Raw genomic sequence first — 25960 nt, 5'->3', positions numbered from 1 at the left:
CTTGGGATGACTCTTTGGATGCAGAAAGAGCTTCCTGGTGGGATAGTTTTAGATGATGATGTGCCCTTTCTTAAATGCTTTTTGGGCAGTTTCTGTCTACTCAGTGGTGATTTTTCAAGGGAACTGTATTTTGCTATGCCACATGTGATGAAAGATACTTTCCCAGTCATGAAAGTCTAATCCAAGCCATTGGATTCTGCCAGTTGCAAATACTTTATATTGGGGGAGGGGCATGTTTGTGGTGGTAACTTGCGTGAGTTAGAAAATCAGTGCAGTCCAGCTTTGAGAGGCTCCACCTTTGGTTTTACAGGAGAATCAAGGTAAGTAGTGTGACACAGGCAATCAAACTGGGAGTTAGACCTGGATTCTGTTCCTACTTCTGGGTGTCTTCCTTTCCTAACTGTGAGATGGGGACAGGAGTACCACCTTCAGCTTTCTACAGGTAACCCACTCTGAAAATGCTGATTGATTAGAGAGGCTTGCTTCTGCTAACACTTTCCACATTTTTTTTTTTTTCTTCTCAGATGGGAACATGCCCTTTTAATCATTGCAATTTTCTTTAGTGCCTTTAAAGTCTTTAAACACCTGTGACTATCATAATTGAATCAAGTCTGATATGCCTCAATCATGGGTCTAGTCTGTGTTAGGGAATGCATAGAAAAGCAGGAGAAATTGTGTAGAAGCTCTGTGGTGTGTGAAGCTACAGTGCTGTTCTATTAACACTTAATGTACCTTTTTAAAGTCTGTCATGAATTGCAAAATGGCACATAATCCTAATTAGGTTTGTGGTAGGAGCTCTGTTTTTACCACAGTAAGGTTCTTCAAGCAGGGCCTCAGGTGTGCCTAAAGTGAGTGAAAGGCATGCTTTCATTTTTTCAGGCTAGTGGTGTTCACAAAAACTTCTCTAGCTGTTAGATGCAGTGTTGAAAGACTGGCTCTTGCTCTTAAGGCTGCATTTCTTCAAACTGCTGCTGGAGATGGAAATTCTCTCATTGAAAATTAATGCCTATGCCAACCTCTTCCCCCCCCAAAAATCACTGGAGCTACCATGCATGACTGACATACCTAGAGCTCCCTACTGACCCTTAACAGTTGGAACCATATTTGTGAACAACTCAGTTACTGAGCCTTTGAGGTACATTCTCATTAAATGGAGGTTTCTGGTGATTATGATTTTGTATAAACTACCCTACTGTTTGTGAGTCAGTTTGTCTGGCCTGAAGCTGCCAGTGATGTCCAATTTTTAAGATTTCAGCCACATTTTTAGAAGGGTGTTAAACTGCCAACTCAGCCTTAAATGTGCATTAGGTGCTAAGGAAGTTTGAGGCATCAGCAGATTAACAGAAGTTGGAGTACAGGTTTGTTGGTCAGTAAGCACTACATTTACATTTCAGCTACTCCTGTTAGATTAGTGCACAACCCCTGCTGCTCTGTTAATATGGTCTAAAACAGTTGATGTACCCACAGCATACAATACGTAGGAGCCCTTACCTTTCCTAAACGCAAAGGTTTTGGACCTGTTTGAGAGAGAGGAACCTGCAGGCCTACATTTTGAAATGTAACTTAAAAATGGCACTGAGATCCTAGAAGTAAAATAAATAGGCTTGGAAGGATAGATTGTCACTAAATGTTAATTTCATCACACAGAGAAGAAAAGTGCTGCTTTAGAACTTAATTTTGATTTAAGGATATTTACTTTTAATGGGACGTTGAACTTTTTGAATATCAACATCTTTTTTTACTGTTGCAAGGGAATTATGGAAAGACTGAGTGCTAAAAACAATCACTTCCCATTAAAGTTATATAGTACCTGACTTGGCTATAGCTGTATTTACTAACTGCAGGAACACTCAGGGTTTTTACCCCCTAAATACAGCCAGATTCCAGTACATTCTGATAGCCAAGATTTTTTTCTTGCAAACCAAGTACAGTTGATTTGTTTCAGAGATCCAGCTGGATTCACACTGATGCTATTGTTAACGTGTGCCTTTCACAGGTCCAGTACTTTTTCAAGATTCTGGACAACTGACAGCAGAACATGGAACTATCTTGGGTTCCTGAACGAAAGACTGACACAAGGAGAGATGTGTTCATTCATTTATTGTCCAATGTTTTAACCTGACTGAAATACAAGAACAAGAGCACTGTGCTCCTGGCTATTTATTACATATGTTAGAACATAGAGTTTTGCACTTTAGACAACATTTAACACCATTCTATGGGGTACGGCATTGCTTTTTATAAAGTTCAAAATAAAGATTTATTTTCAAACAAGTGACTTTGGTTTTTCATACATTACACTTCCTTGCAGAAAAAATAAAATTGTACAACTGCATAAATATAAAATCTTCCACCATGAAAATGGTTAAAACATTCAATAAAGACATTAGCACCACATGGTGTGATGCTGCCAGCAGGAGGGGGAAAAAAAGTATACACAAAGCAAATCATCATCAGTCATCACTGGTGGGCTAGCCTGACTTAGGTCTCTCACAACATAGTGGAGGATGAGGGTGGAAAGAGCATTCACTACGGAGCACAGTACACAATCACCTTTTTTATTTAGTCATGAACTCAAATTAGTTTCCCCTGCCACCCCTCCAAATAAAATACCCTTACACCACAGGAAAATAAAAAGGATCTATGGAGTGCTGTTAAATAGTCTCACAGGTGGGCCTTTATCTTTAAACAGAAAAAATAAAGTACCATGCCAGTTCTAGTCCCATTGAGTATTTACACCTCAGGCAGCAAAAATCTTTGCTCACAGAAGTAGAAAACAGATACAATACATGGCTTGAAAAATGACCAGAGTATGTACCTATAGTACTGTACACTAAATAAAATACACAAGGCAGCAATACTTAGGGGCCAGAAACACTGCTTACTACAAGTCAGTTATGGAATCATAATTTACAGTAAAAATGGGCACATCCCAAGGCTCAATTTTGTTTTGTCATTTACAGTAGAATAAATATTTTGTCACTATTGCTACACTTTAAGTTTACATTCTAACCTAGTAATGCAGAAAGCTAGTGTAAAGCATATAGATTATGTGTAGGTCCCATACGTATGACAGTTTGTTCAAGACTAGTAGGTTTTTTACTTTTTAAATGGCTAGGAGGGGAGAAAAGAAAAGTGTGCTTATGATCAGCTGCTCTTTATGTCAAATTTCACTTCAAAACGTCCCTGAAAACGGTCTTTGTCACTGTAATGGATGTTCTCACCATAGACCTTGCACTCCACACGCACTTCCATGTCTAAGGTCAGGTTAGTGAATTGCACTGCCAGGAGAGGCTGGAGATACTGTGGCTGGAGCAGCTTGCCGTAGTATGGATAATATTGTAGAGGAAAGCCAGCATAGCCAGCCATCCCATAATATTCAACGGTGCCAACTTTGTCAACATCTTCCTCTTTCTAAAGAAAGGGGGAAAAAAAAACCACTTGTCCAAACCCCATTTTGTAAATATTCCCCACCACTATATACCCCCATCCAACCTGATTATCTGAACCCTCCTTGGCCATCACCCTGTGACTTCTGTGCTGGATAGTGCAATAAAGTTACCTTCATTCATTCTAACCAATTCAGTATCGCTGAGGACAGCTACACAGTAGTAGAATGTGAGCAATTAAATAAATCAATGAACATAATCCAATCCTATTTACCTTTAATAAGGGAAGTAGTTCCACAAAAACACTCAAATTATGTCACCACAGAACTTCAAGTTGTTTTCCAGCTGCTTGGTAAGATCAGCATTATTGTTCCCTGGCCACTCATTGTTATCTACAGCAGAGGGTGCAGGAAAATCCTGAATTCTAATAATTCCCTCTTAGAACTGGCCCAAAAATTGGCAAAGCTTGCTGTGCCTCTGGCAGTTCAATTTAAAATTTTTGGACAGATTTAAACAAAAAATTCTGCCTTTTTCAGTTAGCATTATTCTCCACAAATTTCCTGCTTGAGTAAATGAATTACCCCAGGGGGAGGATACTGCTATTTGGAAGAGACCTTGCTTTTGGGGAATAGACAGCTGAAAGGATCGGGGCGGGGGGGGGGGGGGGAGCTTTTTCTAGGTCACCTTTCCCGGAGATCAGGTCAATGACAACATTCAGTCATTTTTAGTTGTTCGCTGACCTTTGTGAAATGAGCTGCCTCAATCCAATTCCTAAGGGGAAGATATCCTTATCAAAAGGAATGGCGAGGTGGGGGGAGCATCATTTGTCAGCAGAAAGCTCAAGGAGCGAATGAGCATTAAGACCTGACTCCTGTCTCAGGACTGAAGCATGCTCACTTTTTAAAATATCCTTTTTAAGTCAATCTGCACCAATCTAAGCCAAGGTCTACACTGAGGGGGCAGAGAGGGGAGAAGAAGAGTCGATGTAAGGTACACAACTTCAGCTATAAGCATAGCTTAGCTGAAGTCAACGTACCTAGATCGACTTGCTGCGGTGAGTCGACTGTCACCGCTCTTCTGCTTGCGCCTCTCGCAGTGCTGGAGTTCCGGAGTTGACAGGAGAGCACTCAGGGATCAATTTATCGCGTCTAGTCTAGACGCGATATATCAGGGGTCAATTTATTGATCACTACTCACTGATCCAGCGGGTAGTATAGACCTACCCTAAGAGAACTTGGGCCAGAGAAAGCAGCTCCTGGATAATAAACAGCATCACTGAATGTACATGTCCTCCCACAGCCATGGCTTAGAAGCACGAGTCTCTGCTTATACAAAACTGGCATGGTGTATATTATGGTTTTGGCTTGCTCTGCCCTTTCATGGCCCGAGTTCATTGCACATTCACAAAATTTTACTTTTAGGCTTTGGAGGAAATTTGATTCCTGACACGTGATCAGTCTCTTGTGTGAAAGGCATGGACACACTTACCTTGGCAAAGCAATGAATAGGGATGACATATGGATTGTATTTTCCCATCATCTCGGGAGGGAGGCTGTCGTTTAGTGGAGGCTAAAAGAAACCCAGAACAAGCAAGTGTTACATTTCACACTGGATAATCTCTTTGCTCTTCAGACTCACTCCATTGAAAACACGCACATTGATTAGTTTCCAGCATGTCTTCCTGAAATTCAGAACTGTGCCAACAAATGGCCTCATCCTTGTGTGTCAAAGTCCCAGGGGACATGGGGAGGGAGGAGGACTATTGGCAGGAGCCAGATTTGCTTCTAGATCACAGTTTCAAAGCCAGCTCAGGCTGGCAATGATTTTAAGTCATTACTGTGAGCAACTAAGTGACCATGGAAGCCACCAATTCACCAACAGTAATCTGAATCTGCCAACAAGAGAAGCTCTACAGACAACTTCCTGAGGGGGGCAGGGTAGTTGCAGTTCAGATACAGTTCAAAAAAAAATTCCTTTTAGTGAATTTAGTAGTAGATTAAGCTTGACAGCCTGAGAGAACACCCCTCCCCCCAATAAATGCTTGTGGTCAAAGGGCAAAGCAAATCTCCTAAAGGTATTGTGGAAAGCGTATGTATCACAGATAAGGGAGGAATGGCACAGAGCCCACATGGGAGTTTGCTTTTGGTACAGTGCCAGAGAGTCAGCCTAGAACTTGAGTGGTTGAACTGGGGAAGGCAACTGGCAGTCCTGAACCAAGGTGATGCATCAGGAGACTCGATTTGCAATGTGCTTCCATAGCACCTATCATTGAAGGCTCTTACAGCACTTTCCATGAATTATTTAAGCCTTGCGTCCACTCTGCAAGGTAGACATTAATATCTCCATTTTACAGGGGAGAAGAGTCCAAAGTAAATAGCTTTTCCAAGACCAGTCACCTGCTCCTGCTATGAAATCACTTCCCCCAAATTACTAGGAAGAGAAAAGAAGCACTTGCCTTTGGTTTGAAGCCTAGAACTCTGTTGAGCTTGGCGACAACACATGGTTTTCCATCTTTGTATCCATAGCTGGTATCAAGTATTCCGGAGCAGTTTTCCAGCCACTCACGTTTGAACCTGCAGACTTTTTTCTGACCCTGGCCATTATTAAATGCTCCTCGGTCGATGTAGTCTTCAGGTTTTTCTGGGGGGGGAGGGGCAGAAAACCAACACACTTACATGCAGCATGAACTCACGCTTGAAAGCTTTGAGAAGAAAAGCAACATTCCTGTGAGCATTTCCCTGGGATTGGAATCCCTTCCCCCCCTCCCCCCCCCCCCGGTCTAGTGGTACTCAAAACTAAACAGACACCACCTTCTACAGACCAACTTCATGGATCTGCACCAAGCCATTCAGTGACAAGTGCTCTACTGAACATGGCAAGTCTTGTTTTCTACTGGGTGTTTTTCCTCGAATGAGTGTGTGCATGGGCTGCTTCTAATTTTTTTGGGTGAGGTTTTGGGTCACAGGAGGGATTCGGTCAGAAATATATTCTCTCCAACACACACATCTCCCTTCAAGTCAACACTACATGCAGTCCATTACAGGTGCTTTGCTGAATTACATTAGGAGAAAAGGCCCCCCTTTAAGCGATCAGGGCTCTCTCCCCTACAAGAGTTGATATCACACTTAAATCAGAACAGGGAGATGCATTTAGAGCAATGCTTTAGGTGTTAGCTGAAGCCATCAACTGCAGAAGGGAAGGAAGCTCAAAACATTCTGACTCTGAACTGAGGGACAGGTGATCAGCAGCTGTAAACTGGCATAATGCCACTGAAGTCCATGCAGCTGGTGTATATCTGCATAGCTCCATGATCTAGCCCCGAAAATTAGACTGCAAAGGACACTGAAATGTGGATTCTATAATTGAGATGTTCTGGTAGAGGGTGGGGATCTGAAACAACTTACAAGCATTTTAAGCCCACTAAAAACAAACCTACCGACCATCTGCGACCTGTTCCATTTATGACAATGGAAAGACAATGATGGGAGTTTTAGGCCTTTGGACTTACAGAAAAATACACGTGGGCTAGTGTTACTGGAAAGGCTACTTGCTATGTATTTGAGCCCAGTGATCTGATTTGGGTCAAGACCCAGAGCAGCCAACACTCTCTCTACTTAGACAAAATATTCTGCTGGAGTCATGATTTAAATGGCTTCCAGGTAATGACCTCTCCCCTGGCTAGCTGTTGGAGCAGAGGAGGAGGAGCAAGTCTAGAAGAAATGCTTTAAATACAGATTTCCCTTCAGACCATGTAGAGAAGGAAAGATTTAACAGTGCTTTCAGCGTTTTTTTTTTTGTTTTTTTTTAGTTTGTTAGTACACCCCAGGGGCCATGGAAAGGGACACTTCCCCACACTAACAGCTTTTGGAGACGAGGATTTGAATTCTTAATTTGATTTGGGCACATAGGGTGGAACTGTCAAATTTGCTAAGCACTGGCCTAACCCTGCTCCTACTGAAGACAGCAGTAAAACCCCTTGTCGTCTCTGAGGGGAGCAGAGGTTGGCCAATGCTCAGTGCTTTCACAATCCCACCCATAAGCTTGTCAGAGCTGGACAGCAAAGCTCACTGTCTCATGCATTCTACTTGGACAACAGGCAGTCATGAGCAACTTCAAGGCCAGCTAATTAGCTGGAGAGTCTAAAGTTAACCATCATGCTGTTGGTCGCTACGAAAGATATTCTACAGGGCTTATACCAACACCATCAACAATGGCCAGTATTATCTGGATTCTTTGATGGATGCATTTAGGAGAGGGGTGGCTAATAGAGCCTCCAGCTACGTGAAAACAATCAGAACTTCATATCCAGGAGTCTGCTTACCAGAGCAATCGTCAAATATCATATTGTTGGCTTGTTGATCATTGTTGTAGGCATTCAAGAATTCGTTAAGGCCTGCCACATACTCTTCATAAGTTTTGGGATCAGAAATACTAAAGGAAATTTCTGTCTTTAGTACTCGGGGGATTACGGTCAGTCCTAAGGAGCAAGGAGGAGAAAAAAAAAATTATAAACACCCAAAAGTCACATGATCAAGGCAACATGTACAGTGCATGAAAGTCTGTTCTTCTAGAAACTGCTACATGACTCAGATTTCAGAGTCTGCACAACCAAGAGACACTGAAGTTCTTCAGATTTTAGCTCACTTGGAGGCGTTGTGTTTAAGACATAGCTCAGTCATTGCCTCCAACAATGGCCCAAAACACTGTCCCGACAATAGTGGCAGGGGCAGTGTTTTGGGCCACTGCACGAGTTGTTTTTTTAAATATACTCAACATTCCAGCATGCGGTACACAGCCTACTGGCCTACAGCTTCATTGGTATCTGGCACTGTTACTTCCTCACCAGTTGTGTACACTCTAATCCAGCATAGACCTGGGTCAACTGTACAAGATGAAGGCTGGACACAGCCTGATGTGGATTAGCGTACAGCCGAACAAGAGCGGACGGTGCACGGCCCAAGACACCTCCCAAACACTCCAACTCAGAAAAGCATTCCGAGTAAGTATGTGCTTACGTGCTTTCCTGAACTGGGCCTTAAGGTAAGTAAGGAGGAGCACAGAGTTGTCCTAGGCTCCGAGATACCTCAAATGGATTCTAGACAAGTTTCCAAAAGTGCCTAAATGAGCTAGGAGCCAAAGTCCCACTGAGTTTCAATGTCATTTAGGTATTTTTGAGAATTCTACTCAATAGTTACAATGCTCTGGCAGACAGAACAATTCAAGGCTTGGAAGATGGTGAGGTTTCTAAGAAAATGTCTAGAATCCACTAGGGAAAAACACAGACTTAGGAAACAATGCAGGTTAGTGAGTAGTGCTAGCAGTCCAAAGCCAAGATTTTCGGAAGCAACTAGTGATTTGGGGGTGCCTCTGCTAACAGACTGAGACATGGGCCAAAGTTCAGATACTACCTGAGGGAACTGAAGAACCCACTACTCTGCTTCTGCCCTTCAAGAACAGCTCCAGAGCCTGGAGATAGAGGAGTGCATTTTCAAAATGACACACACTTGGCTTTTGGGTTAGGCCTTCGGAAACTCTGGCCCAGGAGAGGTAGAGCAAAGAAGATTGATCATTGTCCTCTCACATCTAGCAAGAAAGAAAAAAAATGGTCTGGGTGTAACTGCTCTCGAACCTCAGCTCAAAATGCTACCAAGATTTCACACTTCCCTGGCACACTCCTAATTCATGAAGAGGGATGTGGACTGCAGCCTTGAATTAAACCAGACCGGGAAGATCTATTTTGACATCAGGACAAAGTCTCCCTCCCATGGTGAATGATGGAGCACAGGAGGAAAATCCGTACCAGATAAGGCTCCATTCTTTGGTTAAGTAGAAATTTCATTTTTACAAGCCTGAAATGGTAAGAACTAAGCACTGGTTTACTCTTAAAACGAAGATCGACCTGGCTATGTCGCTGAGGGCTTCGAAGGTTTTGTACCCCGAGTACCAAGGTTAGGTTGAACCAAGCCCCAGTGTAGAGGCAGCTAGGTTGACAGAAGCCACAACAGTGGAGCGCTGGGGTTGGAAGTTAGGCTACGCCAGACTGCAAGCCTGCTGTGATCCCAGCAACAAGAACTGTTCAGACATATCACTAAGATCACACAGCTGTCTGCCCTCTGATCCTACACTATGTGGAAGTGGGGGTACAACGGATCATCAGCCAGGCATCCAGAACACTTCTCCAGCCCCACATGGCCTCTGCACTTTATAACCCTCCCCTCCTATGCTGTGCAGGAATTACTACGCTAGCCAAGTGACATTTACTCGCATCGTGAGCTCAGAGCAGAGTCAAATCATTATCTGGGCTTTCTAGAAAGCATTGTGTTTTCCCTCTTACTGATCTCTTCCAGGCTTTCTGCACAGAAACAACGCTGATTGCCTCTTTGGTCAGACACATTTCATTGAATGGGGTAAATGGGAACATCATCCCTTGGTTAGAACACTGCCTTGGGGGCCAGAATTCTGGATTCCGTAACCAGCTCTGCTCTGTCTATTACCCAAAGGGCAAGGATATGGGGGGGGGGGGAAGAGGGGAATTAATATACGGAAGTTACCCACACAGTCAAAGGGAAAACCATTCCCTTAGTCATTACAAAACTCTATTAAATATTTGCACTCGCATGAGGTCCAGGTCACATTTTAATTGAATGCCTTGATGCGTAACTAATGTTGAAGTTTAAAATAATGGGAACTAGAGTTCATGCTGCTTTTGTGGTGGCCTCTGCCGCAAACCGTGCGATCATTAGGATTCCTGGTTGCATTCAGTCCACTGCCTTCGCTTTAGTGAGCACAGCATAGCAGCGAAGTGGCATCTGCTTTGACAACTTTCAAACAAATGTTTTGCCAACAATAATTTCCTCCAATGCAGGCTGAAGCTACTCAGCTGCCTACATGGGCTCACAATTCTATCAGGTCTTTCAAAGCCAGTTGAGTACTACTGCTTAGCATCCCCCATCCCCTCCTCCCAAAGTTGGAATTTGTAACCTAGGAGACAAAGATTTGCTTTGTTTCCCTGAGGGCAGCCCCCAGCAGCCAAAGATAGCTAGACAGCCAGTGAGCAGAGCTCATGGTTTCAAGTTTTATTTCAGGAAGAAGTTCTAACCTTCTCTCTTAGTTCTCCCTTTCATGTGTTTTGCCCGGGGTTGGGTTATGTTGCAAATTGAGAAATAAAGTTACTTCCCCACTGGCAGAATTAAATCCTATCAAAATTACAATTGCTTGTATAAGAGTCTGACAATTATTTGTTTTTTAGGAACCTTTAACTTTGCTATCCACACAAAACCCTCGTTGCTAAATATAGTGTGTGACAGCAAGTAGCTTTTAATCCCCTCCCTCCCAGTCCTTCTCCTTGTCAGCTAGTGAATGTGAAACACACTAGTTATTTAAGAAGAAAAGGAGGACTTGTGGCACCTTAGAGACTAACAAATGTATTTGAGCATAAGCTTTCGTGAGCTACAGCTCACTTCATCGGCTTCATGCATCATGTAGCTCACGAAAGCTTATGCGCAAATAAATTGGTTAGTCTCTAAGGTGCCACAAGTCCTCCTTTTCTTTTTGCGAATACAGACTGACATGGCTGCTACTCTGAAACCTAGTTATTTAAGGTGGCCCTCTGTATGTGGGCTTCAGGCAACACCATTAGCTTCTCAACTGATTTAAGCTTGTAGAGAAGTCTCTCACCCCCTTCCTCCCCTCACCCAGGGAACTGAGAACACAGATGAAGCATAGCAGAATATTGTGAAACGCCTTTGTATAGAAGCTGTAAAGTACACGCTACAGTCTGTCGTTAGACCATTCAAGCTATACTTTATTTAGGGCACATGACTCACAGAAAACCCTACCCCCTTTTGTACATCTTCTGCTGAAACAAAAACACAAGAAAAACCAAAAACCCCACCACCCAATATCAAGCTAAAGCCACTAAACACAGGGATAACAATGTAGCTGCACACTAGTGATCAGTCAAGCCCACCATTCAAGCTCACTTTTGACATGTGAGAAAAATGGTTATAATTATATAGCAAAAATAAAAGCAAGCAATTTCTCAGTCACAGTGTGCTATGACACTTGTCCTCCTTTTCTTTTTGCATAAAAAGATAAGGAGGACTTGTGGCACCTTAGAGACTAACCAATTTATTAGCGCACAAGCTTTCGTGAGCTACAGTTCACTGCATCCGATGAAGTGAGCTGTAGCTCACGAAAGCTTATGCGCAAATAAATTGGTTAGTCTCTAAGGTGCCACAAGTACTCCTTTTCTTTTTGTGGATACAGACTAACATGGCAGCTACTCTGAAACTTGTCTTTTTATGTTGATGTTGTAAGCAAGCGGCTTTTAAGGCGAGGGTTTTAAGTGAGGTACGCAAGACAAATCAGACTCCTGAAAGGGGCACAGTAGTCCGGAAAGGTTGAGAGCTGTTGCCCTACATCAGAAAGATGCCATTGGCTCTTCTGTCCAACTTCCAATATTTAATTGGCACCTAGTGGCTAGTACACTAGGAAGGATGGGAGACCAGAAATTATTCCTAATGGCTCATCCTGTGGCCTTGGCTCAAGTCACTAAGGCCCCAGTTCAGCAAAGCACTTAAGCACATTTACACTCCTGGGGAAATTCTGCACCACTGCACAATGGTGGAGAATTTCCCTCCCTCCCCCCGAAATGGGCTGCAGAGATACTGGCCACCAATAGAGGCCAATGGACCCGGAAGAGCTCAGTTCACAAATAGAAGACAAGACCAGGGGAAGGAACTGGAGGGTTCCCAGCAGCTTTAGTTCCCAGCACGCCCCGAAGGAAGGAAGGAGGCAGTGGCACACAGAAAACTCTGTGCAAACCTGGGACCAAGTATCAGGCTATTTCTCCCTCTGGATCCCTTGGGGGGTAAGAGGGTGAGAGTGTCTGGGCAAGGGGTCCCATCCCGTCCCCCACAAGGCTGGCTTCTGGAGGGAGGGAATGTGATTGTCTGGGCTGGGGGGAAGGGGGCCTGAAGCTTGCCTCTGGGGGGATAGGAGGTGAGCGTCTGGCCCCCCCGGCTGGGCTCTTGGAGGTGTAGGGGGCAGAGAAACAGACACTGGGTTGTCATAGGGTTTCTTTAACTCTACTCCTGGGGGAATTTGTGTGTCTGTATTTTTAGAGACATACTTGCTTACAGGCATTTTTAAATAAATTACCAAAATAATTGAAACTGGCATGATTATATAGTGTTATTTTGGCAAAGAAAATTTGCAGAATTTTAAAATATTGTGCACAAAATTTTTAATTTTTTTGGAGTAGAATTCCCCCGAAGAAGAAATTCCTAAGTCACATTCATTTCATTAGCACTTAAGCCTGTGTTTAAGGAGAAGCATGTGCTTATGTGACTTGGGACTTTAATCTATCTTGTGCATCATTTTACCTATTTGAGGAATAGGAATATTACTGTTAATTTCACAGGGATAATGCGAGGATTCTTTAAATCACTGGCTTTCCCCTTCCCAGTCTCACCTGTGTTACTGACACAGTGTTGAGGCCCAACCTTAAGACCTACCGCTTCTCACTGTGTCTGCCATCCCTCTAATTTTTGCAAGCCTACAACCACCCAAAATAAATGCTTCAATCCTTTTAAAGAGCGGGCAGTGCAGCCAGCAGCCCATGAACATCCCTGTAAGAGCAGTGTGCACACCTGGGATGGGAAGCAAAATTAAAGGCAAGGGAAGAAAAGCAGCATGTCTAAAGTGCTGGCCTTTCCCCTGCAGAACAACTCAAGAAGGAAACGCTGTAGTTTGGAAATACGGCTTTAAATGAGGAACTTTGACTGTAAGTAGTGTTGCTTCATAATACAGCGCTATTTCCAGTTAAAGACAATCATGGGCTTAGAGGGCACATTTTTAAGTGCTGATGGATGTTGCATACACAGATTCACAAGACAGTCCCACAGTCATTCTTAGCAAGCTACCACCCTCAAGGTCCTGTTAGTTTAGCAAGCTTAAACCCCACACCAAGATGGAACGAATTTAAAACCCCGATGTGCTGGTGTCACACTAGTCTTCTATCCACTCCCACTGAGGAAAACATTAGCATTTTCTCAACATGTAATGATATGTGCTGCATGGCTGAGTGACCAGGTGCCCTCTGCAGTTTGGACTTCACAGATTCTACTCTTAAGAGATGAGAGGCAGAGGGAAAAGATGTTACTTGCCTCCTGCAGAGAGCTGCCCCCAGGACAGTTGCAGACTCACCACCTAAAATACACTGACCTCTATTTAATTTACTGCTGCTATGTAAGCTAAGTGAGCCAATCAATCACTATGTACCAGAACAGCCTTTTCCATTACACCACCTCACAGGCACAGGAGGGAGCCATTTAAAGGGGCAGGAACCATTTTTAAACACTATCATCTGACAGAAGAGTCCTTTCCTCCAGTTTCTGAAGAGGGTCTTTTCTCTGTGAGGTGTGGAGTGGCCTTCCCCCCACCCCTGCCCCCTGCAGCCAGGATCAAACAGCAAGAACAGAAATACATGGCTCAATTGATAATATTTTTACAGCACGCTACACTGAGGTTTAAGACAAAACGTCCTATTCCATCACACAGATATCAGAATTTCTAACCAAATACCATGCTTAAACAGGGCTTAGAATTCCACATACATTTTCCTTGTTGTACTTTTAAAGTGAATTGGTGTTTGCTGTAGTTGCAACGTTGAATGCCTTTGGATTCCACCACAACCCCCTAGAAAAGCAGTATTTTATGGAGAGGTACAAAACTGTAATTTAGCCTCTGAGTGAGCAGAATATCCCTGCTGTGTTAAATGCAAGCAGTAACTAGCATATTAATGCCATCTGGTAAAGAAATGGAGCTATTTCCACATCAAGATCACCCAGTAAGGGGCAGCATGACTTCCCATTTCACAACAGCAACAGCATTTCTGCTAGAGCAATGAGGCTAATGCACAACAGTTATTTAGCATTTTCTTCTGAACTTTTCTGAAGTGCTTTAGAAGGACAAGTTTTATTTCTCCCTCCCCAATCTGCAAAATAGCACAAAGAGGTTATGTGATTTGCCCAAGGGGTCACAGCCAGAGACTGCGACAGAAGTCTGGTTTTTCTAGCTCCCAGTCCTGTAACCCTGCCATTGTACTGGATTACCAGTACATTTAATAGTTATAGTTGCTGGGGCCCTGTCACTTTGTACCACTCCCCCCACATATATCTGGGCACGTGCCGTTCACTAGGGAATATTGATTTGTATTTTATGTAGCCAATCATCTACAGTGGTTCCAATGAGAGGCAATTTAGGTTTTCTATTCTCCCTCTCTCTAATACACAAAATTCCACTTGTCACTTTCCTGTTTGACAGGAGTCCATTTTATTCATCACCACTGTGATAAGATCCAGTGAGATTTTGTGCCTGGGCTGGTAAACTTTCATGGCCATTTTGCAAAGCTGATGAGATATAAACTCATACACTTCCATAACTGAAAAGGTATATTCAGAGGTCAGACTAGTGGCTATTATGAGGGCTGAGGCTGAGAGCTACACTATTTCTAGGCTGGCATGAGGATGGAAAGGCTTCAGGCATAGGTACATTCACTCCCTACCAATGTGTAAGTGACCTCTACTGTCCAGTCAAGGAACAGCAAATATCAGCTGGTTCCAAGAGACAGAAGGATGCTTGCCCCCAATTCAGGGGCTTTAACGCTAGTGCACTGAATGGTTTAAAAGTCTTGGGCTTGAAACACCCATAATAGGGGGTGGAAAAGGAAGGAATATACAGATTTATAGGATATTCCATTTTGACTGTGAAGCAAAATGTTGTCATGTTGGTCCCACTGCATGCCCAGGGAGTCTAGTCTGCATGCTCAAATTCCCAGGTCTTCAGAAAATCAATGCTGCAACCTGTTTATAGAAATCAAAGTGGATTTATTTTTAATGACACACATTAAAATGGTGTCTTGAAACCAACCCACCTTCCAATTCTTTTATTTTTGAAGGTCAATTTGCACAACATCCAGTCAACATTTTTAAAAACTAGTCAATGTTCTCTAGATTAAGGTTTTATGAAAAAATTTCAGCTCACAATTAATCTCAACTCAGAAGTAGACCTCCAAAATTACTATTAAAGTGAAGACACTGGCAAAAGTTTAGCTACAACAAGTAGATCATGTGATATCAGATCATTCAGCAAGTCAATATGGATGCAGCCTGAAAATCAAACTCTGCGCATCAAAATTTCTCCTCCACCTTGTATTTTTCCATGTAGTTTCATGGGGCAAACATTTTTCTACTTTAAAAGCAGATTCCTCCACCAAAACTAATGCATATGGTATGTAGTGCCTGCTCTATCTTAATTATCCTAGTAGCCATGCTTAATGCTACACTATCCATTTTCCCCTCTGGTACCCTATCAAAAAAGAAAGGGCTGCTAATATTGACCAAAGCAATCAGTTCTCTCTTGCAGATGTCAACGCCAGACGGGTTCAGGCCAATGTTTCAGCACCTGGGGCAACGTTTACGCCTTCTGAGGCATCATAAAAATACAGCTGGTTTCTAGCCCCTGTTCCAAGTTTCATCCTTTGAAAACACTTCCTTTAAAATGTTGGCGGTGAGGCTTCTGGAAGATCTGCCTTTTGATTTTTGCTTGGAGTGATATTGTATAGGCTAGAACAGTAGCTCTCAACCTTTCTAGACTACTGTGTCCCTTTCAGAAGTCTGATTCGTCTTGTGTACCCCCAAGTTTCACCTCACTTAAAAACTACTTCCTTACAAAATCAGACACAAAAATACAGAAGTGTCACAGCACATTGTTACTGAGAAATGGCTTTTACTTTCTCATTTTTACCATACAATTATAAAAAATATTGTACTTCCATTTCAGTGTAGAATGTATAGAGCAATACAAAACAAGTCACTGTATGAAATTTGAGTTTGTATGGACTTCGCTAGTGCTTTTTATGTAGCCTGTTGTAAAACTAGGCAAATCTCTAGATTAGCTGAAGTACCCCCTGGAAGACCTCAGGGTACATGTACCCCTGGGCTAGAATGATAGTCCTTGCTTAGCTAGAATATAGCTTAGCCACATAGTTTACCACTGCACTGCCAGCCCCTGGTGAGGCTGCAGCATGCTCTCTGACACCAGAGCTTTGCGCCTTGCCAGCAGCCTCAAAATTATCACTTAAATACTACTGTTATTAAAAGCTTCTGAGCTGTTTTTCAGAGCAAGCAGTGAGAGACAGAGACAAATCGTTACCATCCCCAATGCCAAGCAGCCTCAAGGTCATTTGTAATGTGGGAAAGCAGAAAGTTGCAAGACTCCTCCCCCTACACTTTCATGGCCTACCAGTCACCAACTCTTAGCAAGAGCCAGACAGCATAATAGACTGGATATGACAAAGCAGGGAATCTGCTGCATTGCCAAGGCATTCTCTCTACTTTTACCTCATGCAAACTGTTCAGAGATGCTGCCTAACTGATCTTTCTCTTTTTAAACTCTGGCTGTATTTCATCCAGTACCGACAGGCTGTTCATTCAAACAAGAGATCTCTCTCACACACACACTCCCCTTTTCCACCCCCAGATTTCCAAGAATCTATGAGCAGTAGTTATATAAGCCTCTAAAAACCTCAAAGATTGGTATTATTTCCCCCATTTCACAGAAAAGAGTTAAAGAGACAAAGATGGAGCAAATTGTCCATGGTCACCACTGGATATCAGGTGGCAGAGATGAAAACAGAACCCAGGAGTCCTGACAGCCGTAACATCTAAGCCACATTACATTAATTTGTTTTAATATAAAAATATGCACACTCAGATCTCACTTCAGAAAATGTTATAGGTGATGCAACATTTAATTCTCATTAAGACTCAATAGAAAAACAACAATGCTGTAAACATAGGTTGAGAACATACCCACCACTTTTAGACATGCTTTATTGATAGTCACGATAAGGCACCAGTCCATTTTAGCTGCGTGCCACAGCAATGGAACAGCATTCCATCATCACTCCCAAGTAATAAAATTATTTTTCTTGAAATGATTTGTACAGTCAGGCATGGGCCTGTGATTTAAATTACCTGGGGGTGCCACTCGATCCTGATATTTGGGTTCGAATTCACTGACAGTGAGCAACATCACTTGAATGGTCCCAATGAATATACCTGCCAGGCAGCCATAGAAGATCAGGTAGAAGAGAAGGATCTTAACTGCAAGAGAACAGAGAAACAATCAAGCCCTTGACGCAGCCATGTTTGAGCACAAAACTTCATCCTTTTCTACCACTGAAGGAAAACCCAGCACGCTGAAGTGTGACACTGAAATTGCCCAAGAGGACTGAGCTAGGGATCATGGTCATGACAGTTAGCAAGTGTGGCACTGGTTTTTGTATTGTTTATTTGTATCCCAATAGTGTCTGGGTGTCCTAGTCATGGACCAGGACCCTATTGTGCTAGGTGCTGTACAAACACAAAGCAATTTTCCGATTTTATTCACATCACATTCCAACATATTGATACTATGAGCCAACTTTTTCATTTAAAAACAAAAAACAAAACAAAACAAAAAACAAACAAAAAAAAACAAACCACCATGTGAAGGTTAAAGCTTGGGACTTATTTCCTGGTGGATCCAGTAACATCACTCTGTGCTGCATTATAAGGGACTGGTTTTCAGTGAAGCAAGCCTGCGTGGTAGTAAAGGACATCCTTAAAGTGCCTGTTCTTAGTATGCTCAACATTTCCACAATGCCCATGGACATCAGCTGCTCACTAGCATTGAGCCTTGGAGCTGGAAATTTCAAATGAATTCACAGTTCAAACCCAACTGAATTCCACTGGGAATTGGGTACCTAATTCTTTTAGGATCCTTTGACAACCCCAATCTTCAACTGTGAGCCTAATCCCATACACAGAACAATGAGAGGTTGCTAGGAGCAAAATTAGGCTTCATATTGGCTATTATCTAGTTGGTTCCAGGTGCTGAAAGCCACCAGTATTACTGTAGTTTGACAATTCCTATATAAATAAAAACCTCCCAGCATTACCACATCATCCAGCTGAAGCAGTCAATTATATAACCAGATTTTTGGTCTAAAGGAAAGTGAAATAACCGCACAAGAAAATAAAAAGGAATACAACACTACTCAGAATCTGGATATCAGTTACTGGTTTACAAGGATTATCTCAAATAAGATTAACTGCATAGTAACATGCTGTACTAGGCATCACCAGGCAGCCTACAGAAAGGATAAACCAGCCCATTCCAAGCCATTGTATGCTAATCAAGGGAACAGTAACAAGCACAAGTAACAAGTTTCAGAGTAGCAGCCCTGTTAGTCTGTATCCGCAAAAAGAACAGGAGTACTTGTGGCACCTTAGAGACCAACAAATTTATTTGAGCATAGGCTTTTAGCTCACTTCATCAGATGCACAAGTAAGTGAACTAGAGTTAGAGGCAACAGATGATTTGAGAAGAGACCTATTTGACTTCAGAATGCCCTAATCAGATGTCACTCTAAGCAGATGTTGCAGCTTCCGGTGCTGTGGCTTGTGTAGTCAGCGCCGTGCCTTGTGTAATCGCTGTGCCTTGTGTAATCGTGGCATAGCGCTGGGCCAGCGCTATAAAAAAAAACACCTCCCCACAAGGGGAATAGCTCCCAGCACTGGAGCACTGTCTACACTGCCTCTTTACAGCACTCAAACTTGCCGTGCTCCAGAGCTGTAAAGTGCCATTGTAGACAAGCCCTAAAAACAAAGACTCTCTGAACCCTCTGGAGTGGGGGAAGGAAGTGACAAAGTGCAAGAGAAGAAAGCTTTCTTCCTGTACTCAATTACCATAGAAAAGCAGCCCAATTCAAATACAATTCTCTTCTCCTTGGCTTTAATTATTTTCAGTCTCTTAAAGTAAGAACAGCAGGAATGGGTGGGACAAACAACGGAAAAAAACTAAGATAGTTGGGCCTTGTCCTCAAACTTCCTCCTTCCTCACTGGGGTAGGGTAACAGGAAGTTCATGCAACTGAACTCAACAGCACTATGTTTTGGCACACTCAGAGTTAATCACACTCTTTGGTATCCAGGCAGCTCTAGGCAAATGGTTGTGATGTCAGAGAGATTTGGAAATTTTTTCCAGACCAGTCAAAGGAGGTGCTGTTGTAATACACCAAACAAGAGCGCTGCTGTCTGCAATGTGCTTGCTTGCCTTTGATTTCTTTTTTTCCTGGATCACATCAAATGGGCAGTACCAGGAGGTAGTATTGACAACATCCTGGTTGGAGATATGTTGAACAGCGTAAAAAGATCTCTACAAGGTACACAGCCTGGGTTCTAGGAAATATCAAGCAAATGCCCTGACAAACCACAAGGGCTTACATGAAAAACAGGTGCCTGCTACAGGTTGCTATGTAATACATGGACCAGATTCTCAGCTAATGTACACTTGTCATAGCGTTGTCTGATTTTAAGGGAGCTACACCAATGGGGATCTGGCCCTAGATATTTAGGTATAAGTTCTTTGTGGCAGGGACCACATTCTACACATCTGTAAAGCCCCACACAGTAAACGTATTTAAATTCTCTGCTCACGCATAAGCATATAGTGAGAGCCTCCTACACGGTGTCCTAATGCTTTTCTGCCTGCCAAATCTAAAGATGGCAACCCCACATCCGGTTTATCAGTCAACAGGGGCTGACTTCAACAATGAGGGTGGCAGGCCAGCTTTGGTTGGCAGCAACTGTAAAACTGACTAAGGCTTTTAAAATTCATATATAAATAGACAACTCTCCAAGTACTATTTGTATAGTACAATATGTAATCAGTACATTATATATGATACTTCTTGCTTATACAGCTATATTGAGGTAATGTAAAAAAAAATATTTCCCCCCAGGTTCTGATGTAAACTCAGCTTCCTTAAACCACCCAAAAGAGGAAGAATGGAAAGGGTGGATAAAAAGTCTTTCCAGTTCTACAGTTTCACTATTCATAAACAGAGCCCAGGTTTGCTGATTAAAACGCAGCTAGGTAAATATGAGCCCAAGGGCAAAATGCCCTCTCCCCAAGGACAACCATGCCTAGCGCTTCAGTTCTGAGAGATATATTCCTTGTTTAAGACAAAAGAGGTGTCACCGCCATCTTTGATGCTTGGTTGTTTAAAAGAAAACAAAAAACAGTGGACTGAAATAGTTTAAACAGTATTTTTTTGTAACTTTGACTGGGAAGTGGGAAAGAAACACAGTGACTAACAGCCACATGCTAGGTCAAGCTGGAACCAAACATACCATTTCTCAAATTATAGATCACTGCGTATTTCGTGTTTTGTTTTATTGTACAGAACTGGAGCTGCTTTCCTCCAGGGTCAACTTAGTCTGCAAGCTCTAGTTCATTTTATTAGAATCCAAAAGCAAACAGATATGGTTGTATAGAGAACTGAGAGAAAGAGAGAGGAGCCAAAAAGATGGAGGGAGGAAAAACTGGGAAGTGATGCCCTAGATATTCACAGAGCCCCTTGTATCTGTCTGGTTAGTGCAATGCAGCCTGTGATGCACCTAGAAGTGGGGGTCCTTCTTGCCTCTGACTTAGGAGGAAGAGTGGGGAGAAACACAGCAAGGAGAAGGGAAGGAGGAGGCAATAGATTTGAGCCATTGTACACCTCATGGTCTCACTCAAGTTACATTTTGTTGCTAGGAGACCAGTCCTTCAAGGACTTACTGGTTCCTGAGTCTCCCCTGCTTCCTCCCCACCCAGCCCTTTCCTCTCTTCCACGTCCCCCCCCCCAAAAACCAGTTCAGGCAGGCTATTCCTCCAAATGGAGGCAGGGACGGGAAAGTAAATAAAACCCAAGAGGACCATCCACACATCCAGGAAAACCAAACCCCAATGTCCTACTACTGGATGACCTTGCCCAGAAAGCCCAGTGCCTCCGGTTACCTCCTGCTTTGAGCTGTCACCTTGACTAACCTTGAGCTCTGATGCATTATTAACCCTTTGCTTCCCCAGCCAAGCAGCTCCACCGAGCTAGCTAGATTCCAGGGAGTCTCTCTTTGTAACACAAAAGCCTCTACCCTCAATTTCAGAGGCCATCCCTGTAACACCTTTAAACAGAGCCCCTTTTCCTGACTCTCTCCACAATTTGCCCTCCTCCAAAGACACCATGCCAGCCGCATTGGCTCCTCTACAAAGGGTCTGATGCAGAGGAGAATGGTGGGAAACAGCGAGAGGTATGCATGTGTAGGGTTGTTCGCCCCCGCACACACAGCCGCCCATCCCACCCCTACCGCAGTCACGACTCAGATTTAACTACATCAGTGCCCTTCAGCATGACCTTTTGCAGGAAAAGAGAAACACCCAAGCAGCTTTCTCCAGTGGGGAAGGAGCTCAGCCTTTCAGATTTCAAACATCCCTGACAAACCTAGGCAACAGGGTGTGGGCAAGATCAAAAGACGAGGCAAGGTTCCTCCTCTACATCAGAGACCACCACACACAATCGCTTTCCGCCTGGAACAATAAGCGCTGTATCTCCCCCAAGCGATACAGCATCTCTTCCAGAAAGGAAGGAAGGAAGGAAACCAGCCGCCTCAGAATCAGCTAACAGCTCAAGGTAACACAGCAAGGAACCAGAAATTAAATCCACTCCGGCGTAATCAAGTCTCGGTTGTCGTTGTTTTTTTTTAAATCATCATCATCAACATCTAAGCAGCATTTCAGACCAGTGAAGAAAGTTCGGGGTGTGTTTTTTTAATCCGGATGCGAGAGGGATGGTCTCTAGTTTGCTCTAAACCGATTACCATTAATAAGGGAATCGATTCCTTGCCCCCGCCACCTTTCTATCTCGAGTTATTGCGGGGCCGCGTTAGCAGGGGACCGGCAGCCTCCTTCCACGCACCCACCCACCCGAGACCCGCAGCCCGCTTTGGGGGTGGGGGGAGGGCTCGGCTCCGGCAGCTGCCCCTGCGGCAGGGGCTGGCGCACACGGAGACGGGGCCTGGGAAGCACTTACACCAGCTGCCGCCGGTCCTGCCCAGAAACTCCTTCTTCTCCGAGTTCCAGATGAATTTCTTCCAGTTGCCATCGCCTTCCTTCGCCTTGCCGCGAGCCATGGGGGAGGGAGCGGCCCCGCCTGGGCGCGGAGGTGACACGGGAAAATCCCACTGGCCCCCTTACAGCGGAGGCTCTGCCCTGCCGGCAGGTTCCCGCGCGCGCGCGCGCACGCCCCGGCCGCGGCTTTGCAGGCGGAGAGGGCTGCGGGCCGGTGCCGGCCGCGGGGCAGGTCGGACGCAGGCGGGCCGCCGGCTCCCAGCCACGCTCACACAACCGCGCCGGCCGGGGACACGAGCTCGGCCGGAGCCGAGCCTCGCCGCGCGCTATATGGCCCGGCTCCCGGGGGCCGGCTCCGCCCACCGAACGCCCGCAGCCAATGAAAGCGGGATTGGGGGGAGGGGGCGTGGCTTGGAGGGGGGAGGGGGAAGCACGTGGCGGGGCTGCAAGGCGGCTCGGGTTGTAGCCTCCCCTCCCCCCCCCCCCCCCACCGCACCTGCGAGGGAGAGCGGGCGCTGGGGAGAGCCCACCTGGAATGGGGGGCGGGGCCCTGCTGGGGGCGCCAGGCCAGAGTCTCGCAGACCCCCGGGGGCGGGGGCGGGGAGGAGGGAGCGGTGGCTCTAGCAGCCGCCAGGCTGAGCCCGGCGGGCGGAGGGGAAGGCGACGGGGGCGGGGAGATCGAAAGCGGCCGGGGGGCCCCTGCAGCTCAGCGGGGCGGGGTGTGGCTGCAGCCCTGAGGCTGGCAGGGAAAAGGGCGGGGGTGAGAGACCAGAGCAGGGTGAGGGCCATTTAAGGAGGCGGCGTGGCACAAGCTGCTAGACAAAAGGGAGGCGCAGGCCTGAGACAAGGGGGGGGCGAGGGCTGGCGCCAGCCGCACACCTGAGCCCTCGCATGTAAAGGGGGAGGAGGAGGAGGAGCTGGGGAGAGGGATAAGGGGTCAAGGGCGTGTGGCGCTGCAGACGGGAGCTTCGCTGTGAAGGGGGATGGGAGAGGGAGAAATGCCCTTCATACCATCTCCACACCTCCCCCAGCACTACCATCTGTAAACTTGACAGCGGACAACCCTGCCATGGCCTAAAAGTGCCTGACCCCCCCCCTCCTCCCCTTCTTGTGGGCCCCACATGCCTCCAACACATTCTCGCAGCCCTTCGGCTCCCACCCGCTGGTTGCCCCCAGCTACCATGCACAGTAGCTGCCCTAGAAGTCCCTTCTGGCCACAGCTGCAACCACCTGCCTTGGGAATCCCCCCCTGAATATCCAACACAGGACAGCAGCCCACGCGGCTGGAAGGAGAAAAGGGTACTACCCCCTGATTCTATGCCAGGAACACCAAGGCTTAGGTTTTTCAATAGTGCCTGTCACTGAGGCATCTAAGGTATGACTCATTAGGGGGTAAAGGGGGAGGACAACATGCTGGACATCCTTCCTCTTCGTCTCTGGCAGCAGCTGCAGCCTGGTCTGGGTTTAGGAGAAGGCCGAAGAGGGGTGTTATCTGGTGACAGCAGGAAGAGAAATGCCCTCGTTCTTTAAAATCATTTTCTCTTTGCTATGCAGCCTCCTCTGCATGAGCCTCTACTTCTGCAGCAGCCCTGCTGCTGAGCAGCGAGTGTAGTAGAGCAAAGATATGCTGGGTACCCTTCTTGCGGTTTCTCCTCCTATCTTTCTTTCCTATCCTCCATTCTAAATCACACTGTGCTGCAGCTCATTCAAGGGTAAACAAAGCTAATGCATATTTAATGCAAACAACATGCCCCATGCTGTGTTTGTGCTGGGAACACCTGTTAAGAGGAGGAGAGAAAGGCAGAGTCTGCCCTCCAGGTGGGGGATGCGTCCCTGCTTGGGGAGGGGGAGGGGGAGAAAAGGACTGTGCCATCCACAATGTCTGCAACAGGATGGTAGGTATGGCAGGGGGTAGAGTCTGCAATGAACAGAACAGACCAACTGGTGGTAGTGATCAGGAAGAGATTGGGGAAGGGGATGCCATCTGAGGGGTGAGAGAAAGCAGCAAGGACCAGGCCAGAGTATTTTCTCCCAGTTTAACCTTCAGGAACATATGCACTATTTTCCTCTCTTTCCCCTCAGGAACACTGGAGAGCACATGGTCAAACTAAGCACAGCCAGGGAGAAGGAAGAGCTGCCCACAACTACTGCCAAGATTTTTGTTTTTCAAAGCCATGTCTCAGCTTGCTGGGTCCATGTAAGTGGAGACTGGATCAATACTGCACACAGAACCACCACTATGGAGCAGGTGGGGGCCAGCAATCACTGCCCATATCCCAGTGCTAGGCCAATTGCCCTATGTATCCATACTCAGCAATACCCATTGGCTCACCTGTAGCCTATCCCACCCTACCATTTACTGACCACCACCACACTCCTGCCACCTATCTTCCCTTGCTAATTGGCCCAATACTGAATATTGCCAGGTCCCCCACCAAAACCTAAGCAGCAATTTCTGGCCCATCCCTCTAGGTACTCACGCCTTTACTGTATTACCGATAGCTAACACCACCACTTAGCTCTATATAAGAGCTTTTCATCCTGGGGCTTCAAAATGCTTTATAAAGGAGGTCAGTCTCATTGTGGCCATTTTATAGATGGGGAAACAAAGGCACAAAAAGATGAAGTGACTCACCCAATGGCTGACGGAGAAACAGGACACACGTCCCCAGAGTCTTAAGTCAGTATTCTGTGCTTCATATCATGTCTCAATAACGTAGCACCCACCCAACCAACATAGCACCTGCTCCAACCAACTTTTACTCTGCCCTCTAGTGATGCTGTGCAGGGAGGGGCGGGTAGTATAAACCAAAATTAAATGTGTCATTAAAAATCAATTTAATCTTATTATGGGACCACAAATACTAATAGGCCTTAATCATAAACATGGTTATTGCATGGTGTCACTGTGGAACAGAGTTAAGGTGGTATGAAATGTACATGTAAGGCACCCAAACCTTAACATGTTTGGATTTCTTCTAAATAACCTTAACTCTGAATTTCCTGTGTTTGTAATGTTTGGGTAATTACAGCATCCCCTGTTACAGCATATCTGGCTTACTGGTTAGAGCACTGGACTAGGATTCAAGATACTTGGGTTCCATTCCCAAGTTAAGCCACTGGCTTGCTGAGTGACCTTGGACAAGTCACTTCACTTACCTATGCCTCAGTTTCCCCATCTGTAAAGCGCTTTGAAATCTGCTGCTGAAAAATGCTATACAAGAGCAAGGCCTTATTACTCCTACAAGGAAAAGCTTTGTTGGTTTAGCAGCATCAAGCAGGGCTGTAGAAACCATAACCACATATCCCAAACCTAGAACCAAAGGGAAACATAACTACCCAGAATGCATTGCAAAAGGCCAGGTGGGTGAGGAATCTTGTATTGGACCAAATTCTACTGGTAAGAGACAAGCAGACCTTAAGAACTGTGTGCCTCAAAAGCTTGTCTCTCCCCAATATCCTGGGGCCAACACTGCATAATTTCAAAAGGCACACACCTAACTTTCACTCCAAGACCCCTAATCCTGCAAACACTTATGCACATGCTTAAGTTTATATCCATGAACGGTTCCA

The 25960-nt window shown here is 45.0% G+C and overlaps 2 protein-coding genes across 3 annotated transcripts in view; one reads left to right on the top strand and one right to left on the bottom strand.

Annotated features, from left to right (window-relative positions):
- NME7 (NME/NM23 family member 7) overlaps positions 1-2134 on the top strand; it is a 161659-nt gene extending 159525 nt beyond the window's left edge. For both annotated transcript variants that reach the window (XM_077821882.1, XM_077821890.1), the window contains exon 12: positions 1997-2134. In XM_077821882.1, the coding sequence (XP_077678008.1) occupies positions 1997-2029 (33 nt within the window). In that variant the 3' untranslated portion in view covers positions 2030-2134. The remainder of the gene's footprint in view (positions 1-1996) is intronic.
- Positions 2086-22671, bottom strand: ATP1B1 (ATPase Na+/K+ transporting subunit beta 1). The gene is made up of 6 exons (XM_077821902.1): positions 22350-22671; positions 17432-17560; positions 7711-7866; positions 5845-6029; positions 4878-4958; positions 2086-3414 (listed from the first exon to the last, which is right to left on the bottom strand). Exons 1-6 carry the CDS (start codon positions 22447-22449, stop codon positions 3148-3150), a joined length of 918 nt encoding a protein of 305 aa, XP_077678028.1. The 5' UTR covers positions 22450-22671; the 3' UTR covers positions 2086-3147.
- Between the last annotated feature and the right edge of the window lie 3289 nt (positions 22672-25960).

This window comes from Eretmochelys imbricata, chromosome 1 (genome assembly GCF_965152235.1).
Source record: "Eretmochelys imbricata isolate rEreImb1 chromosome 1, rEreImb1.hap1, whole genome shotgun sequence".
Lineage (NCBI taxonomy): Eukaryota > Metazoa > Chordata > Testudines > Cheloniidae > Eretmochelys > Eretmochelys imbricata.
This window is presented reverse-complemented; position numbering and strand designations above follow the sequence as displayed.

What these genes read in the sequence shown, in the direction of transcription:
- ATP1B1 (XM_077821902.1), bottom strand. Translation starts at nt 22,449, where the DNA reads ATGGCTCGCGGCAAGGCGAAGGAAGGCGATGGCAACTGGAAGAAATTC. An exon ending in CAGGACCGGCGGCAGCTGGT is followed by an intron (nt 17,561 to 22,349) that starts GTAAGTGCTTCC and finishes GTTCTCTTGCAG; the next exon opens with TTAAGATCCTTCTCTTCTAC. An exon ending in GATATTTGACGATTGCTCTG is followed by an intron (nt 6,030 to 7,710) that starts GTAAGCAGACTC and finishes CTCCCCCCCCAG; the next exon opens with AAAAACCTGAAGACTACATC.